The sequence below is a fragment of the Pristiophorus japonicus genome, chromosome 5, assembly GCF_044704955.1.
Source record: "Pristiophorus japonicus isolate sPriJap1 chromosome 5, sPriJap1.hap1, whole genome shotgun sequence".
NCBI classification, from domain to species: domain Eukaryota; kingdom Metazoa; phylum Chordata; class Chondrichthyes; family Pristiophoridae; genus Pristiophorus; species Pristiophorus japonicus.
This window is the reverse complement of record NC_091981.1, coordinates 294,551,623-294,570,860: the sequence shown is the minus strand read 5'-3', so window position 1 is coordinate 294,570,860 and position 19,238 is coordinate 294,551,623. Positions and strand designations below refer to the sequence as shown.

The 19,238-nt window shown below is 45.7% G+C and overlaps 1 protein-coding gene across 19 annotated transcripts in view; it reads left to right on the top strand.

Annotated features, from left to right (window-relative positions):
• Window positions 1-19,238, top strand: part of LOC139264761 (uncharacterized) — a 460,034-nt gene that overhangs the window by 156,395 nt on the left and 284,401 nt on the right. For 18 of the 19 annotated variants that reach the window (XM_070881862.1, XM_070881861.1, XM_070881856.1 and 15 more), the window contains exon 5: window positions 11,773-11,880. The exons of the other annotated variant lie outside the window; for it this stretch is intronic. In XM_070881862.1, coding sequence (XP_070737963.1) covers window positions 11,773-11,880 — 108 coding nt within the window. The remainder of the gene's footprint in view (window positions 1-11,772; window positions 11,881-19,238) is intronic. 19 annotated transcript variants of the gene reach the window in all.

The following is a 19,238-nucleotide window of genomic DNA, read 5'->3' as shown; positions in this document are numbered from 1 at the left end:
ACACAGCAGTAGTGATACTCGCCCTCCAATATGGCTCAGAGACGTGGACCATATACAGTAGACACCTCAAAGCGCTGGAGAAGTTACCACCAGCACTGCCTATGCAAGATCCTGCAAATCCACTGGGAGGATAGACCACCAACATCTGTGTTCTCGCTCAGGCCAACATCCCCAACATCGAAGCACTGACCACACTCGACCAGCTCCATTGGGCGGACCATATCGTCTGCATGCCTGACATGAGACTCCCAAAGCAAACGCTCTACTCGGAACGCCTACATGGCAAGTGAGCCCCAGGTAGACAGAGAAAACATTTCAAGGACACCCTCTATTTTTGCTAATCCTAAGTACCTGTGGATACCAAAAATGTTGGTGTACAGCTGGTACATACTGGAAATGAAGAGCTATAAACGTGAAGAATATTACACGTAACAGGAAACTACCAGCATTGTCACATACAATGAATTTAGCTGAAAGATACTTCATTCACCAAGTGGGCAGGAGCGACCTGGTTACTGTTGTACAGCATTTCTACCTTATAGGGTACAAATAGGGATAATGATGTTAGTGAGTCAGTAACCTCGAGGCTCTGGGTTTATATCCCACCATGCAGAGTTATAAAAAAATAAATTCAATAAGTCTCTGTGCTAGCCCCATAAATAAATGACCATAAAGGCTGAATTAAAAACAGAAAATGCTGAAAGGCTCAGCAAGTCAGGCAACGGTTGTGGAGAAAGGAAAAAGATGTTGCTAACATTTCAGGTCCTAAATGCTTTGTCAGAATTGCTGAAGGCTGAATTGTTTTAAAAACCCCACCTGTTCACTGGCTGCCATCCCCAACCCTACCCAATCTGACTCACACCTGACTCTAGTATACACCACCTGGCCACAACTGACTCACAACAACCCAGCATTGCCAATATCCCAAGACCAATTTTTTAAAATTATATTAAATTAAAAACAGGAGCAGATCTAGTTAAACTCGTACTGTAAACAGCAATCAGGCAAGTTCACTCTTAATACAGAGTAGAACAGAAGGGGCCGCACAACAGATGATTTAACAGGAATTCCATAATTATTTGTTCTATGTGTTTGACCAGGCCTTAAATCTAAAGTTGTTATAGATAACTGTGTCACACCTCTGCCAGCTAAAGCTGCAAGAAGCCAGGCCACACCTTCCATAAACCACTTCACTTCTTGCTCCACCTTTTAAAACATTCTGAAAACCCACTTCTTCAGCTAAGATTTTAAGTCTTCTTTGCTAACCCTTCATCATGATTTGCTGCTAGTTCATTTATTTTATATAATTTTCTCCCCATCTGTAACTTTGAGAAAACATATAAGCGTTTTCCAAATGGAGGGGCCTGAGTGAGGCCTCACCTGGAATATTGTGTTCAGTTTTGGTCTCCTAACCTGAGGAAGGACATTCTTGCTATGGAGGGAGTGCAGCGAAGGTTCACCAGGCTGATTCCCGGGATGGCAGGGTTGACGTATGAGGAGAGACTGGATCGACTGGGCCTGTATTCACTGGAGTTTAGAAGGATGAGAGGGGATCTCATAGAAACATATAAAATTCTGACAGGACTGGACAGGTTAGATGCAGGAAGAATGTTCCCGATGTTGGGGAAGTCCAGAACCAGGGGACATAGTCTAAAGATAAGGGGTAAGCCATTTAGGACTGAGATGAGGAGAAACTTCTTCATTCAGAGAGTTGTTAATCTGTGGAATTCTCTACCGCAGAGAGTTGTTGATGCCAGTTCATTGGATATATTCAAGAGGGAGTTAGATATGGCCCTTACGTCTAAAGGGATCAAGGGGTATGGAGAGAAAGCAGAAAAGGGGTACTGAGGTGAATGATCAGCCATGATCTTATTGAATGGTGGTGCAGGCTTGAAGGTCCAAATGGCTTACTCCTGCACCTACTTTCTATGCTTCTATGCTTCTATGCTCGAAGCCTCCTTGATAAACTGCAACATCCCCACCGGCACCTGGGAATCCCTGGCCCAAGACTGCCCTAAATGGAGGAAGAGCATCCGGGAGGGCGCTGAGCATCACGAGTCTCGTCGCCAAGAACATACAGAAACCAAACGCAGACTCCCCACCCACCCTTTCCTTCAACCACTGTCTGTTCCACCCGTGACAGAGACTGTAATTCCCGTATTGGGCTGAGAACTCACTTTTAGAGTCGATTTCGAGGGATTGCTTATGATGTTGATGACAGAAAAGGTTACTGCACAAGATAAAAGTTCACGGGGTTGGGGGTAATATATTAGCATGGATAGAGGATTGGCTAACTAACAGGAGACAGAGAGTCGGGATAAATGGGTCATTTGCCAGTTGGCAAACAGTAACTAGTGGGGTGCTCCAGGGATCGGTGCTGGGGCCTCAACTATTTACAATCTATATTAATGACTTAGATGATGATACAAAGATGGGTGGGAAAGCAAATTGTGAGGAGGACATAAGAAATCTGCAAACGGATAAATGAGTGGGTAAAAATTTGGCAGATGGAGTATAATGTGGAAAAATGTGAGGTTATCCACTTTGGCAGAAAAAATAGAAAAGCAAATTATAATTTAATGGCGAGACATTGCAAAGTGCTGCAGTACAGAGGAGTCCTTGTGCATGAAACACAAAAAGTTAGTATGGAGGTACAGCAAGTAATCAGTAAGGCAAATGGAATGATGGTCTTTATTGCAAGGGGGATAAAAGCAGAGAAGTTCTGCTACAACTGTACAGGGTATTGGTGAGGCCACACCTGGAGTACTGCGTACAGTTTTGGATTCCATATTTAAGGAAGGATATACAGGTATTTGCATTGGAGGCTGTTCAGAGAAGGTTCACAACTTGATTCCGGAGATGAGGGGATTGACTTATGAAGATAGGTTGAATAGGTTGGGCCTATACTCTTTGGAGTTCAGAAGAATGAGAAGTGATCTCATCGAAACGTATAAGATAATGAGGGGGCTCGACAAGGTGGCTGCAGAGAGGATTATTTCCACTCATAGGGGAAACTAAAACTAGGGGACATAGTCTCAGAATAAGGAGCCGCCCATTTAAAACTGAGATGAGGAGTAACTTCTTCTCTCAGAGGGTTGTAAATCTATGAACTTCTCTGCCCCAGAGAGCTGTGGAGGCTGGGTCATTTATTTATATTTAAGGAGCAGATGGACAGATTTTTGAGCGATAAGGGAATAAAGGGTTATGGGGAGCGGGCAGGGCAGTGGAGCTGAGTCCATGATCAGATCAGCCATGATCTTATTAAATGGCGGAGCAGGCTCGAGGGGCCAGGTGGCCTACTCCTGCTCCTATTTCTTATGGTATGTTCTTTCCTCTTTCAAGACATTCCTTTAAACCTACCTCTTTGACCAAACTTCTGCCACAATATCTGCTTTCACGCTTGATATCAAATTTTAGTTGATAATGCTCCTATGCAGCACCTTGGGATGTTTTATTATGTTAAAGGTGCTAAATAAGAACATGAGAATTAAGAATAGAAATAGGCCATCTAGCCCCTCGAGCCTGCTCCGCCATTCAACAAGATCATGGCTGATCTGGCCGTGGACTCAGCTCCACTTACCCGCCCGCTCCCCGTAACCCTTAATTCCCTTATTGGTTAAAAATCCATCTATCTGTGACTTGAATATATTCAATGAGCTAGCCTCAACTGCTTCCTTGGGCAGAGAATTCCACAGATTCACAACCCTCTGGGAGAAGAAATTCCTTCTCAACTCGGTTTTAAATTGGCTCCCCCGTATTTTGAGGCTGTGCCCCCTAGTTCTAGTCTCCCCGACCAGTGGAAACAACCTATCTGCCTCTATCTTGTCTATCCCTTTAATTATTTTAAATGTTTCTATAAGATCACCCCTCATCCTTCTGAACTCCAACGAGTAAAGACCCAATCTACTCAATCTATCATCATAAGGTAACCACCTCATCTCTGGAATCAGCCGAGTGAATCGTCTCTGTACCCCCTCCAAAGCTAGTATATCCTATCCTTCCTTAAGTAAGGTGACCAAAACTGCACGCAGTACTCCAGGTGCGGCCTTACCAATACCCCATACAGTTGCAGCAGGACCTCCCTGCTTTTGTACTCCATCCCTCTCGCAATGAAGGCCAACATTCCATTCGCCTTCCTGATTACCTGCTGCACCTGCAAATTAACTTTTTGCGATTCATGCACAAGGACCCCCAGGTCCCGCTGCACCGCAGCATGTTGTAATTTCTCCCCATTCAAATAATATTCCCTTTTACTGTTTTTTTCCCATGGTGGATGACCTCATTGTATTCCATCTGCACAAGATAAAGGTTCACGGGGTTGGGGGTAATGTATTAGCTTGAATTGAGGACTGGCTAACTAACAGAAAACAGAGAGTTGGGATAAATGGTTCATTCTCGGGTTGGCAATCAGTAACTAGTGGGGTGCCACAGGGATCAGTGCTGGGACCCCAACTATTTACAATCTATATTAACGACTTGGAAGAAGGGATCGAGTGTAACGTAGCCAAGTTTGCCAACGATACAAAGATGGGAGGAAAAGCAATGTGTGAGGAGGACACAAAAAATCTGTTCAAGGATATAGACAGGCTAAGTGAGTGGGCAAAAATTTGGCAGATGGAGTATAATATTGGAAAGTGTGAGGTCATGCACTTTGGCAGAAAAAAATCAAAGAGCAAGTTATTATTTAAATGGAGTAAGATTGCAAAGTGCTGCAGTATAGCGGGACCTGGGGGTACTTGTGCATGAAACACAAAAGGATAGTATGCAGGTACAGCAAGTGATCAAGAAGGCCAATGGAATCTTGTCCTTTATTGCAAAGGGATGGAGTATAAAAACAGGGAGGTCTTGCTACAGTTATACAGGGTATTGGTGAGGCCACAACTGGAATACTGCGTGCAGTTTTGGTTTCCATATTTACGAAAGGATATACTTGCTTTGGAGGCAGTTCAGAGAAGGTTCACTAGGTTGATTCCGGAGATGAGGGGGTTGACTTATGAGGAAAGGTTGAGTCGGTTGGGCCTCTACTCATTGGAATTCAGAAGAATGAGAGGTGATCTTATCAAAACGTATAAGATTATGAGGGGCTTCACAAGGTGGATGCAGAGAGGATGTTTCCTCTGATGGGGGAGACTAGAACTAGAGGGCATGATCTTAGAATAAGGGGCGGCCCATTTAAAACTGAGATGAGGAGAAATTTTTTCTTTCAGAAGGTTGTAAATCTGTGGAATTTGCTGCCTCAGAGAGCTGTGGAAGCTGGGACATTGAATAAATTTAAGACAGAAATAGACAGTTTCTTAAACGATAAGGGAATAAGGGGTTATGGGGAGCGGACGGGGAAGTGGAGTTGATTAGATCAGCCATGATCGTAGTAAATGGTGGAGCAGGCTCAAGGGGCTGTATGGCCTACTCCTGCTCATATTTCTTATGTTCTTATCTGCAGCCTTCGACACAACATCCTCCGACAATGCCTCTCCTCTGCCGTCCAGCTAGGTGGAACTGCTCTTGCCTGGTTCCATTCTTATCTATTAAATCGTATACAGAGAATCATCTGTAATGGCTTCTCTACCCACTCGCACACCATTACCCTCTGGAGTGCCCCAAAGATCTATCCTTGGCTCCCTTCTATTTCTCATCTACATGCTGCCGTTTGGCAATATCATCTGAAAACACAACATCAAGCTTTGACATGTACGCTGACGATACTCAGCTTTATCTTACCACGACCACCTCTCTTGACCCCTCCACTGTCTCTGATTTTTCACACTACTTGTCTGAATGAACAGAAATTTCCTCCAACTAAATATTGGGAAGTCTGAAGAACATCATCTTTGGACCTCACCACAAACTCCTTCCCTGGCCACCATCAGGACTGCTTTAACCTGGATGGTGTAGAGTTTCTTGATTGTCATTGGACTTCTGCGGGGCCGAAATTCCCCCCCTCTTTAAGGTCCATTACCGCCCGGCGGTGACCCCTTTCCGCCCCGTGTGGGAAATTGGCCCGTGGGAGTGGAGCGGCCACCAGTCAGTGCCCCCGACAGCTTTATCCGGTAGAAGCTGCCAGTGGCTGGGTAGTGCGCCCGGCCTTAAAGCGGAGGGCACTCTGCCGTGGCCATCCTTTTATTTTAATTGTCAGCCGACTCTGAAATTGAACCGACACTGCGGCCACATGTTTGGCCTGTTGGCAGCCCGGTACCTTCTCTTGGATGCCGGGTGGCTGGCCCGGTCAAAACCCTCGCTGGTGGCCTAGTGTGCGCCACTAATGTCGCTGCAGAGCTCGCAGCAGCCCTACCTGTTAACTGAAGGGGAGGGACATTGCTATGCATCTGCACGACACGGCACGTCTGCGTCGTGCTGACATCATCAGCCCCCATGTTGATGTGTTCAGTGCGGCGCTGATGACACCGCCCGCTTTCCGCCCCACTCCTGACCTACTTCCGCCCCACAGCCGCCCGAAACACCACCCCATCGAAACTGCACCCTAAACGAAGGCAAAATCCCTCTCTGATCATTGAATTCAAATGAGCCGCCCTGTTTGGGGCAGAGGGTGGTTTTACCCCCCTGATCTTATAATGGAGGGAAGGTCATTGATGAAGCAGCTGAAGATGGTTGGGCCTAGGACACTGTTGAGCGGTATGACTCATCATGGGAGGGCAGCAGCAGCCAAGTTCATGGCACCGTGGCTGGCTCTGCTGCACAGTAGGGCAGGAAAAAGAGTGGGAGAGCGATAGTGATAGGGGATTCAATTGTAAGGGGAATAGATAGGTGTTTCTGTGGCCGCAACCGAGACTCCAGGATGGTATGTTGCCTCCCTGGTGCAAGGGTCAAGGATGTCTCGGAGCGGGTGCAGGACATTCTGAAAAGGGAGGGCGAACAGCCAGTTGTCGTGGTGCACATTGGTACCAATGATATAGGTAAAAAAAGGGATGAGGTCCTACGAGACGAATTTAAGGAACTAGGAGCTAAATTAAAACGTAGGACCTCAAAAGTAGTAATCTCGGGATTGCTACCAGTGCCATGTGCAAGTCAGAGTAGGAATCGCAGGATAGCTCAGATGAATACGTGGCTTGAGCAGTGGTGCAGCAGGGAGGGATTCAAATTCCTGGGGCATTGGAACCGGTTCTGGGGGAAGTGGGACCAGTACAAACCGGACAGTCTGCACCTGGGCAGGACCGGAACCAATGTCCTGGGGGGAGTGTTTGCTAGTGTTGCTGGGGAGGAGTTAAACTAATATGGCAGGGGGATGGGACTCAATGCAGGGAGATAGAGGGAAACAAAATGGAGACAGAAGCAAAAGACAGAAAGGAGATGAATAAAAGTGGAGGGCAGAGAAACCCAAGGCAAAAAACAAAAAGGGCCACTGTACAGCAAAATTCTAAAGGGTCAAAATGTAATAGAAAGGCAAGCATGAAAGCTCGGTGCCTCAATGCGAGGAGTATTCGGAACCCAGGAGAGGGCTCTGAGCTAGTTAGAGTGGTTGAGGGCTCAGATGAACAGGACCCCAAGAAAGAATGCGAAAGGCAGGAGGCAACAGAGCAGAGTAGCACTGGGGTAAGTGTAAACCACAAGGTGATAGGAAGGGACAATATGTATGAATATAAAGGAGCTGCAGGAGGGGTCAAAACTAAAAATCATAGTTTAAAAACTAGTATTAAAACACTCTACCTAAACGCACGCAGCATTCGAAATAAAGTAAATAAGTTGACGACACAAATCATTACAAATGGGTATGATTTGGTGGCCATTACAGAAACATGGTTGCAGGGTGGCCAAGACTGGGAATTAAACATACAGGGGTATCTGACGATTCGGAACGATAGACCAGAAGGGAAAGGAGGTGGGGCAGCTTTGTTCATAAAGGATGATATCAGGGCAGTTGTGAGAGATGATATTGGCTCTAATAAAGAAAATGTTGAATCACTGTGGGTGGAGATTAGAGATAGTAAGGGGAAAACGTCACTGGTGGGCGTAGTTTATAGGCCCCCAAATAATAACTTCACGGTGGGGCGGAAAATAATCAAGGGAATAATGGAGGCATGAGAAAAAGGAATGGCAGAAATCATGGGGGATTTTAACCTACATATCGATTGGTCAAATCAAATCGCACGGGGTAGCCATAAGAGGAATTCATAGAATGCATACGGGATTGTTTCTTAGAACAGTATGTTACAGAACCTACAAGGGAGCAAGCTATCTTAGATCTGGTCCTGTGTAATGAGACAGGAATAATAAACGTTCTCCTAGTAAAAGATCCTCTCGGAATGAGTGATCACAGTATGGTTGAATTTGTAATACAGATTGAGGGTGAGGAAGTAGTGTCTCAAACGAGCGTACTATGCTTAAACAAAGGGGACTACAGTGGGATGAGGGCAGAGTTGGCTAAAGTAGACTGGAAACACAGACTAAATGGTGGCATAATTGAGGAACAGTGGAGGACTTTTAAGGTGCTCTTTCATAGTGCTCAACAAAAATATATTCCAGTGAAAAAGAAGGGCGGTAAGAGAAGGGATAACCAACCGTGGATAACCAAGGAAATAAAGGAGAGTATCAAATTAAAAACCAATTAAATAAGGTGGCCAAGGTTAGTGGGAAACTAGAAGATTGGGAAAATTTTAAACGACAGCAAAGAATGACTAAGAAAGCAATAAAGAAAGGAAAGATAGATTACGAAAGTAAACTTGCGCAAAACATAAAAACAGATAGTAAAAGCTTTTACCCATATATAAAACGGAAAAGAGTGACTAAAGTAAATGTTGGTCCCTTAGAAGATGAGAAGGGGGATTTAATAATGGGAAATGTGGAAATGGCTGAGACCTTAAACAATTATTTTGCTTCGGTCTTCACAGTGGAAGACACAGAAACCATGCCAAAAATTGCTGGTCACGGGAATGTGGGAAGGGAGGACCTTGAGATAATCACTATCACTAGGGGGGTAGTGCTGGACAGGCTAATGGGACTCAAGGTAGAAAAGTCCCCTGGTCCTGATGAAATGCATCCCAGGGTATTAAAAGAGATAGCGGAAGTTATCGCAGATGCATTCGTTATAATCTACCAAAATTCTCTGGACTCTGGGGAGGTACCAGCGGATTGGAGAGCAGCTAATGTAACGCCTCTGTTTAAAAAAGGGGGCAGACAAAAGGCAGGTAACTATAGGCCAGTTAGTTTAACATCTGTAGTGGGGAAAATGCTTGAAGCTATCGTTAAGGAAGAAATAGCGGGACATCTAGATAGGAATAGTGTAATCAAGTAGACGCAACATGGATTCATGAAGAGGAAATCATGTTTAACTAATTTACTGGAATTCTTTGAGGATTTCGCGAGCATGGTGGATAGAGGTGTACCGATGGATGTGGTGTATTTAGATTTCCAAAAGGCATTCGATAAGGTGCCACACAAAAGGTTACTGCAGAAGATAAAGGTACGCGGAGTCAGAGGAAATGTATTAGCATGGATAGAGAATTGGCTGGTGAACAGAAAGCAGAGAGACGGGATAAATGGGTCCTTTTCGGGTTGGAAATCGCTGGTCATTGGTGTGCCACAGGGATCGGTGCTGGGACCACAACTGTTTACAATATACATAGATGACCTGGAAGAGGGGACAAAGTGTAGTGCAACAAAATTTGCAGATGACACAAAGATTAGTGGCAAAGCGGGTTGTGTAGAGGACACAGAGAGGCTGCAAAGAGATTTAGATAGGTTAAGTGAATGGGCTAAGGTTTGGCAGATGGAATACAATGTCGGAAAATGTGAGGTCATCCACCTTTGAAAAAAATACAGTAAAAGGGAATATTATTTGAATGGGGAGAAATTACAACATGCTGCGGTGCAGAGGGACCTGGGGGTCCTTGTGCATGAAACTCTTTTAGAGTCTACCTACAAAACATAAAACATTAAACCGTGCCACCCGATCTGGGTGACACACCAGACATTTACAAGGCCCTTTTTTTCCTTGGTTTTTTTTTTTGGGCACTAAAATCACAATTTTTCCCCAGTGCCCCCTATAAAAGGGAAGGGGGACACTAAAAGCACCGGCAATTAAAGCAAATTAAACTTTAAAATGTAAAATCAAATTAAAATTTGGTTGCCGGGCGTGATGATGCACTCCAGTCCCTCCGGTGCCCACCTCTCGCGGAAGGCCGCGAGCGTACCGGTGGACACCGCGTGCTCCATCTCCAAGGACACCCTGGACTGGATGCAAGAGCGGAAGAGAGGCAGGCAGTCAGGTTGAACGACCCCCTCGACCGCCCGCTGCCTGGACCGGCTGATGGCACCCTTGGCCGTGCCCAGGAGCAGTCCTACGAGGAGGCCTTCGGACCTACCCGCTCCCCTCCGCACAGGGTGCCCAAAGATCAGGAGAGTGGGACTGAAGTGCAGCCAGAATTTCAGGAGCAGCCCCTTCAAAAAAAAAAAAAAGGGGCTGCAACCTTGTGCATTCCATAAAAACATGGAACACGGACTCTTCCAGACCGCAGAAATTGCAGGCGGCCTGGGAGTCCGTGAACCGGCTTAAAAATTTGTTGCACGGCACTGCTCCGTGCACCACCCTCCAGGCCAAGTCCCCGATGAATAGTGGGAGGACCCCTGCGTAGAGTGCCCTCCATCGGGGACCCCCGCATCCTCCGGATGGCAAGATGGTACGCCATGGCGTGTCCGGACGGCCGGCGAGGATGGCAAAGTTGAGAGTGTCCTTGTGCATGAATCCCAAAAAAAAGTTAGTTTGCAGGTGCAGCAGGTAATCAGGAAGGTGAATGAAATGTTGGCCTTCATTGCGAGAGGGATGGAGTACAAAAGCAGGGAGGTCCTGCTGCAACTGTATAGGGTATTGGTGAGGCCGCACCTGGAGCACTGTGCGCAGTTTTGGTCACCTTATTTAAGGAAGGTTATACTAGCTTTGGAGGGGGTACAGAGACGATTCACTAGGCTGATTCCGGAGATGAGGGGGTTACCTTATGATGATAGATTGTGTAAACTGGGTCTTTACTCGGAGTTCAGAAGGATGAGAGGTGATCTTATAGAAAGATTTAAAATAATGAAAGGGATAGACAAGATAGAGGCAGAGAGGTTGTTTCCACTGGTCGGGGAGACTAGAATTAGGGGGCACAGCCTCAAAATACCGGGGAGCCAATTTAAAACCGAGTTGAGAAGGAATTTCTTCTCCCAGAGGGTTGTGAATCTGCGGAATTCTCTGCACAGGGTAGCAGTTGAGGCTAGCTCATTGAATGTATTCAAGTCACAGATAGATAGATTTTTAACCAATAAGAGAATTAAGGGTTACGGGGAGCGGGCGGGTAAGTGGAGCTGAGTCCACGGCCAGATCAGTCATGATCTTGTTGAATGGCGGAGCAGGCTCGAGGGGCTAGATGGCCTACTCCTGTTTCTAATTCTTATGTTCTTATGTTCTTATGTTGAGGAACTCCTGCAGTGATGTCCTGGGGCTGAGATGATTCTTCTCCAGTAATCACAACCATCTTCCTTTGTGCTTGGTATGACTCCAACTAGTGGAGAGTTTTTTCCTTGACTCTCATTGACTTCAATTTTACTGGGGCTCCTTGATGACAGACTCAATGGTTCTAATTGATTTCTGTCGTCAGGCGAAACCCTCACTGCTGTTGCTGATGAAGTAGTCTTTAGAGGAAAAAAATGGCTTAATTTTTGTAGAATGGCTTTGATTTGGGATTCCATAACTTGTGATGGGCTACCAGTATGGTGAGCAGGTTGCATGGATAGCTAATGATGAAATAACACTTCTACCTCTTACTGTCTTTTTAATGACAGAACCTTCATCATATGACGATGAATACTTAGATCATTACTTAGATGATGTATCTTATGGAGATGATGACGTGTTCCTACCGAATTCAATGAATGAATCTGACGCATGTGGTAAGTACTGAAAATATAGAAACATCAAATGGCAAATAATAACAAACAGTACATTTTTGGTTTGATTTTTTATTTTCAGCGGGAAAGACATGCCAGAGATTGTCAGAGCCACCATTAAAAGCCAATTCTTTATTTTCCCTTACTTTATCTCCCACCCAACTGCAAATAGTCCCTTAAGCTGATGGAATGGTAGATCCTAGATCCTACCCGTGATTCTCCCCAAAGGATTTCTCAATCTGCTCCAGGATGCTGATGGTGGGGGAAGGGTGTCAATCTTCTTTAATAATTTCATTGCATATTCACTTCTTGCCTTAATAATTGAATAATAGAAATTGCTAGATGGGAAAAAGACCAGGTCCATCTAGTTCTCCTTCTACCTTCCTGGTTGTCACATTTTAATTGCTTTAACCCTGGCAGCTATGCCTTCAGCTGCCAAGGCCCTAAACTCTAGAATTCCCTCCCTAAATCTCTCTACCTCGTTCTCCTTTTTCAAGACACTCCTTAAAACCACCTCTTTGACCAAGCAGCTGCCCCAATATCTGCTTTTGTGCCTTGATATCAAATTTTAGTTGATAATGCTCCTATGAGGCGCTTTGGGATGTTTTATTATGTTAAAGTTGCGAAGTAAATACAAGTAGTTGTTGTTAATGCATACATGGCTGAGGGGTGTTGACACCTTTCCCTCAATGAAGCGTCCCTACCTAGCGATACCAGCTACGACTTGCGATGGAGGTGTAGCCCTTATCTTTAAATCACTCCTTGGTCTGTCTCTCTACTTCTTTGGCAACTTCCTCTTTGAGCATTTCTTGTTCCACCCCTCACGCCTCTCATTTAAAATCCTTGTTCTGTACTACCCACCCTAATATCACACCAAGTTTTTCACTGAGATATCTTCTCTGCTTTTCTCCCTCAGCTTCTGCACCGGGCATCCTCAGTGATTTCAACCTCCATCTCAACTCTTCTTGCTCTCTCTTCTCTAAGTTCACTGCCCTCTTTTCCTCCCTACAGCTCTCCCTCCTACCCATGGCCACCCCCTCGATCATGCCATCTCACGTGGGCTTGCTACTCCCATCGTGACTATCACAGTTAAGGCAATCTCTGATCATTTCCTTGAATCGCTCTCTATCCACATCCCCTTTTCCCTTCAACTCCAATTCTTTCAGTGTCCGCCCCTGGAAAAAGTTGTCTCTTGAAACACTTACTACTGCACTTTCAAGTTCCCAACTATCTAATAGCCTTTGGCCTGCCATTCACCATGACATTTCTGCAGTTATCGATCTGCTAAATCACACCCTCTCCTCTACCTTTGATGCCCTTGTCCCCATTAAAACTATTACTCTCTTTCACCCTAATTATTTCCACGGTATATCCCTCATCTCTGCTCCTTTACATACAAGGGATGCAGATTTGAACATCTATGGTGAACAAAGCAGGGAAGTCTTGCTACAGGTATTGGTGAGGCCATACCCGGAATACTGTGTGCAGTTTTGGTTTCCATATTTACGAAAGGATACACTTGCTTTGGAGGCAGTTCAGAGAAGGTTCACTTGGTTGATTCTGCGGATGAGGGAGTTGATTTATGAGGAAAAGTTGAGTAGGTTGGGCCTCTACTCATTGGAATTCAGAAGAATGAGAGGAATGAGAGGCAGTCCGAGAGGCGGGAGTGCGTGGTTGGTGAGGCCTATAAACGGCCCAGCGGCAGCGAGAGGCGGCGGCAGTCCGAGAGGCGGGAGTGCGTGGTTGGTGAGGCCGATAAAGGCCCAGCGGCAGCGAGAGGCGTACTTGTGCAGCTGCAGCAGGGAGAGAAGGCAAAAAAGAAGTAGAAAGAAATCAAAAGGTGACGTCACAGCCAAGGGGGTAAGTGATTGGCTGGTGATTGGTGAGTAGCTTTTCTTTTTCTTTTTTATATCAGTAAGTAACCTGTTAACATTGTTGTTGTCAATTTAAGGGTATCTAAGGGTTAAGTCATGGCAGGAGAGCTCGGTCACGTGATATGCTCCTCCTGTACCATGTGGGAACTCAGGGACACTGTCCCTGACGACTACGTGTGCGGGAAGTGTATCCACCTCCAACTCCTGACGGACCGCGTTGCGGAGTTGGAGCTGAGGGTGGATTAACTCTGGAGCATCCACGATGCTGAGAATGACGTGAGTAGCACGTGTAGCGAGTTGGTCTTATCGCAGGTTAAGGGCCCACAGCCAGCTATGGAATGGAAGACCAGCAGGAAGAGCAGTGCAAGGAAGGTAGTGCAGGGGTCCCCTGCGGTCATCCCCCTGCAAAACAGATACACTGCTTTGAGTACTGTTGAGGGGGATGACTCATCAGGGGAGGGCAGCAGCAGCCAAGTTCATGGCACTGTGGCTGGCTCTGTTGCACAGAAGGGCAGGAAAAAGAGTGGGAGAGCGATAGTGATAGGGGATTCAATTGTAAGGGGAATAGATCGGCGTTTCTGCGGCCGCAACCGAGATTCCAGGCTGGTATGTTGCCCCCCTGGTGCAAGGGTCAAGGATGTCTCGGAGCAAGTGCAGGACATTCTAAAAAGGGAGGGAGAACAGCCAGTTGTTGTGGTGCACATTGGAATCAACGACATAGGTAAAAAAAGGGATGAGGTCCTACGAGACGAATTTAAGGAGCTAGGAGCTAAATTAAAAAGTAGGACCTCAAAAGAAGTAATCTCAGGATTGCTACCAGTGCCACATGCTAGTCAGAGCAGGAATCACAGGAGAGCGCAGATGAATACGTGGCTTGAGCAGTGGTGCAGCAGGGAGGGATTCAAATTCCTGGGGCATTGGAACCGGTTCTGGGGGAGGTGGGACCAGTACAAACCGGACGGTCTGCACCTGGGCAGGACTGGAACCAATGTCCGAGGGGGAGTGCTTGCTTGTGCTGTTGGGGAGGAGTTAAACTAATATGGCAGGGGGATGGGAACCAATGCAGAGAGACAGAGGGAAACAAAAAGGAGACAAAAGCAAAAGACAGAAAGGAGATGAGTAAAAGTGGAGGGCAGAGAAACCCAAGGCAAAAAACAAAAAGGGCCACTGAATATAAAGGAGCTGCAGGAGGGGTCAAAACTAAAAATCATGGTTTAAAAACTAGGATTAAAAAACTGTACCTAAATGCACGTAGCATTCGAAATAAAGTAAATGAGTTGACGACACAAATCATTACAAATGGGTATGATTTGGTGGCCATTACAGAAACATGGTTGCAGGGTGGCCAAGACTGGGAATTAAACATACAGGGGTATCTGACGATTCGGAAAGATAGACAAGAAGGGAAAGGAAGTGGGGTAGCTCTGTTAATAAAGGATGATATTAGGGCAGTTGTGAGAGACGATATTGGCTCTAATGAACAAAATGTTGAATCATTGTGGGTGTAGATTAGAGATAGTAAGGGGAAAAAGTCACTGGTGGGCGTAGTTTATAGGCCCCCAAATAATAACTTCACGGTGGGGCGGGCAATAATCAAGGGAATAATGGAGGCATGTGAAAAAGGAACGGCAGTAGTCATGGGGGATTTTAACCTACATATTGATTGGTCAACTCAAATCGCACAGGGTAGCCTGGAGGAGGAATTCATAGAATTGTTTCTTAGAACAGTATGTGACAGAACCTACAAGGGAGCAAGCTATCTTAGATCTGGTCCTGTGTAATGAGACAGGAATAATAAATGATCTCCTCGTAAAAGATCCTCTCGGAATGAGTGATCACAGTCTGGTTGAATTTGTAATACAGATTGAGGGTGAGGAAGTTGTGTCAGAAACGAGCGTACTATGCTTAAACAAAGGGGACTGCAGTGGGATGAGGGCAGAGTTGGCTAAAGTAGACTGGAAACACAGACTAAACGGTGGCACAATTGAGGAACAGTGGAGGACTTTTAAGGAGCTCTTTCATAGTGCGCAACAAAAATATATTCCAGTGAAAAAGAAGGGCGGTAAGAGAAGGGATAACCAGCCGTGGATAACCAAGGAAATAAAGGAGAGTATCAATTCAAAGACCCGTGCGTATAAGGTGGCCAGGGTTAGTGGGAAACTAGAGGATTGAGAAAATTTTAAACAACAGCAAAGAATGACTAAAAAAGCAATAAAGAAAGGAAAGATAGATTTCGAAGGTAAACTTGCGCAAAACATAAAAACAGATAGTAAAAGCTTTTACAGATATATAAAACGGAAAAGTGTGACTAAAGTAAATGTTGGTCCCTTAGAAGATGAGAAGGGGGATTTAATAATGGGAAATGTGGAAATGGCTGAGACCTTAAACAATTATTTTGCTTCGGCCTTCACAGTGGAAGACACAAAAACCATGCCAAAAATTGCTGGTCACAGGAATGTGGGAAGGGAGGACCTTGAGACAATCACTATCACTCGGGGGGTAGTGCTGGACAGGTTAATGGGACTCAAGGTAGACAATTCCCCTGGTCCTGATGAAATGCATCCCAGGGTATTAAAAGAGATGGCGGAAGTTATAGCAGATGCATTCGTTATAATCTACCAAATTTCTCTGGACTCTGGGGAGGTACCAGCGGATTGGAAAGCAGCTAACGTAACGCCTCTGTTTAAAAAAGGGGGCAGACAAAAGGCAGGTAACTATAGGTCGGTTAGTTTAACATCTGTAGTGGGGAAAATGCTTGAAACTATCATTAAGGAAGAAATAGCAGGACATCTAGATAGGAATAGTGCAATCAAGCAGATGCAGCATGGATTCATGAAGGGGAAATCATGTTGAACTAATTTACTAGAATTCTTTGAGGCTATAACAAGCATGGTGGATAGAGGTGTACCGATGGATGTGGTGTATTTAGATTTCCAAAAGGCATTCGATAAGGTGCCACACAAAAGGTTACTGCAGAAGATAGAGGTACGCGGAGTCAGAGGAAATGTATTAGCATGGATAGAGAATTGGCTGGCAAACAGAAAGCAGAGAGTCGGGATAAATGGGTCCTTTTCGGGTTGGAAATCGGTGGTTAGTGGTGTGCCACAGGGGTCGGTGCTGGGGCCACAACTGTTTACAATATACATAGATGACCTGGAAGAGGGGACAGAGTGTAGTGTAACAAAATTTGCAGATGACACTAAGATTAGTGGGAAAGCGGGTTGTGTAAAGGACACAGAGAGGCTGCAAAAAGATTTGGATAGGTTAAGCGAATGGGCTAAGGTTTGGCAGATGGAATACAATGTCGGAAAGTGTTTGGTCATCCACCTTGGGGAAAAAAAACAGTAAAAGGGAATATTATTTGAATGGGGAGAAATTACAACATGCTGTGGTGCAGAGGGACCTGGGGGTCCTTGTGCATGAATTCCAAAAAGTTAGTTTGCAGGTGCAGCAGGTAATCAGGAAGGCGAATGGAATGTTGGCCTTCATTGCGAGAGGGATGGAGTACAAAAGCAGGGAGGTCCTGCTGCAACTGTATGGGGTATTGGTAATTCCGCACCTGGAGTACTGCGTGCAGTTTTGGTCACCTTACTTAAGGAAGGATATACTGGCTTTGGAGGGGGTACAGAGACGATTCACTAGGCTGATTCCGGAGATGAGGGGGTTACCTTATGATGATAGATTGAGTGGACTGGGTCTTTACTCGTTGGAGTTCAGAAGGATGAGGGGTGATCTTATAGAAACATTTAAAATCATGAAAGGGATGGACAAGATAGAGGCAGAGAGGTTGTTTCCACTGGTCGGGGAGACTAGAACTAGGGGGCACAGCCTCAAAATACGGGGGAGCCAATTTAAAACCGAGTTGAGAAGTAATTTCTTCTCCCAGAGGGTTGTGAATCTGTGGAATTCTCTGCCCAAGGAAGCAGTTGAGGCTAGCTCATTGAATGTATTCAAGTCACAGATAGATAGATTTTTAACCATTAAGGGAATTAAGGGTTACGGGGAGCGGGCGGGTAAGTGGAGCTGAGTCCACGGCCAGATCAGCCATGATCTTATTGAATGGCGGAGCAGGCTCGAGGGGCTAGCTGGCCTACTCCTGTCCCTAATTCTTATGTCATGTTCTTTTGTTCTTATGATTTTATCGAAATGTATAAGATTATGAGGCGGCTCGACAAGGTGGATGCTCTGACACTGATTTACTGCCAAGTAGACTTTTCCAGTCCACTTTGGCCAAATTCCATCTCAGCTCAGCAAAATTGGCATTACCCCAATTGAGAACTTTTATCCCTGGTCCCCCTTTGTCCTTTTCCATAACTCCCCTAAATCTTACTGAATTATGACCACAAGCACCAAAATGCTCTCCCACCTCCACCTGCGCCTCGTGATTCCCCAAAACCAAGTCTAGAACCGACCCCTCCCTTTTTGGGCTTGTTACATACTGGCTGAAGAAGTTCTTCTGAATGCATTTTAGGAATTCCGCACCCTATGTACCATGCATACTATCTTTTTCCCAGTTAATATTAGGGTAGTTGAAATCCCCCACTAATACAACTCTATAGGTTTTGCACTTCACAGTAATTTGCCCACATATTTGTTCTGCTATCTCCCTCTGACTGCTTGGGGGTCTATAGTACACTCCAGGTAGTGTGGTCGCCCCTTTTTTGTTCTTCAATTCAACCCATGTGGCCTCGTTTCATGACACCTCCAACATATTGGGCTCAATTTTCCCCATTGCTGTTTTTTGGCGTACTTGAAGCGTTACACCCGTTTTTTTGGGGACCAACTACCTCAAAAAAAATCATCCAAGTTTTCCCATTTGAATTGTTCATTTTGGCGCCATCTAGCCTGTCTTTTTGCTTTGCGGGTGGAGCCTCAGATCTGTGCCAAAAAGATCGGGGTGCCACGGTAACCAGGGACACACTGCGGGCTGAGGCTGGAAAGTGAAACATACAACAGTCAGCTCACAGTGACCTGCGCAAGCACATTACATATTGCAGCAACCTACCACCATTAAATTATTAAAGTGTGTATGACAAAAGTCTATCTCCCCCTCCTCCCCCTCCCCACTCCCCCGATGCCGGTACCCAGGCTGAAGGACCTCCCGGTGCCGGTACCCGCTACTATCTCAGGCCAAAGGGCCTCCTCTCTCTTGGTACCCTTTCCTAAACTCTGGCCGAAAGGCCACCCCTCCTCTCTCCCTTTCTCTCTCTCCCCTCTCAGCTGCTGCTGTCCGGGCCGTGGAACTGCATCTGTTGCGCTGATTTCTTTACCGGCGCTGATTTTCTTAATTGCCTGCAAGGTTTATGACAAAAGTCCACAGAAGTCACATACGCCGTCCTAAGAAAAATTGTAGTAAATCGGAGCTGGCCAGACTTGCTTAAATGGCCAGAATTAGCGTGGGTGTTAGGTTACGCCCCCAAAGAGGTAAAAAAAAACTAACCTATGAAAATCGTAACTGTTATCTATGTAAACCTGTAAATACCTTGT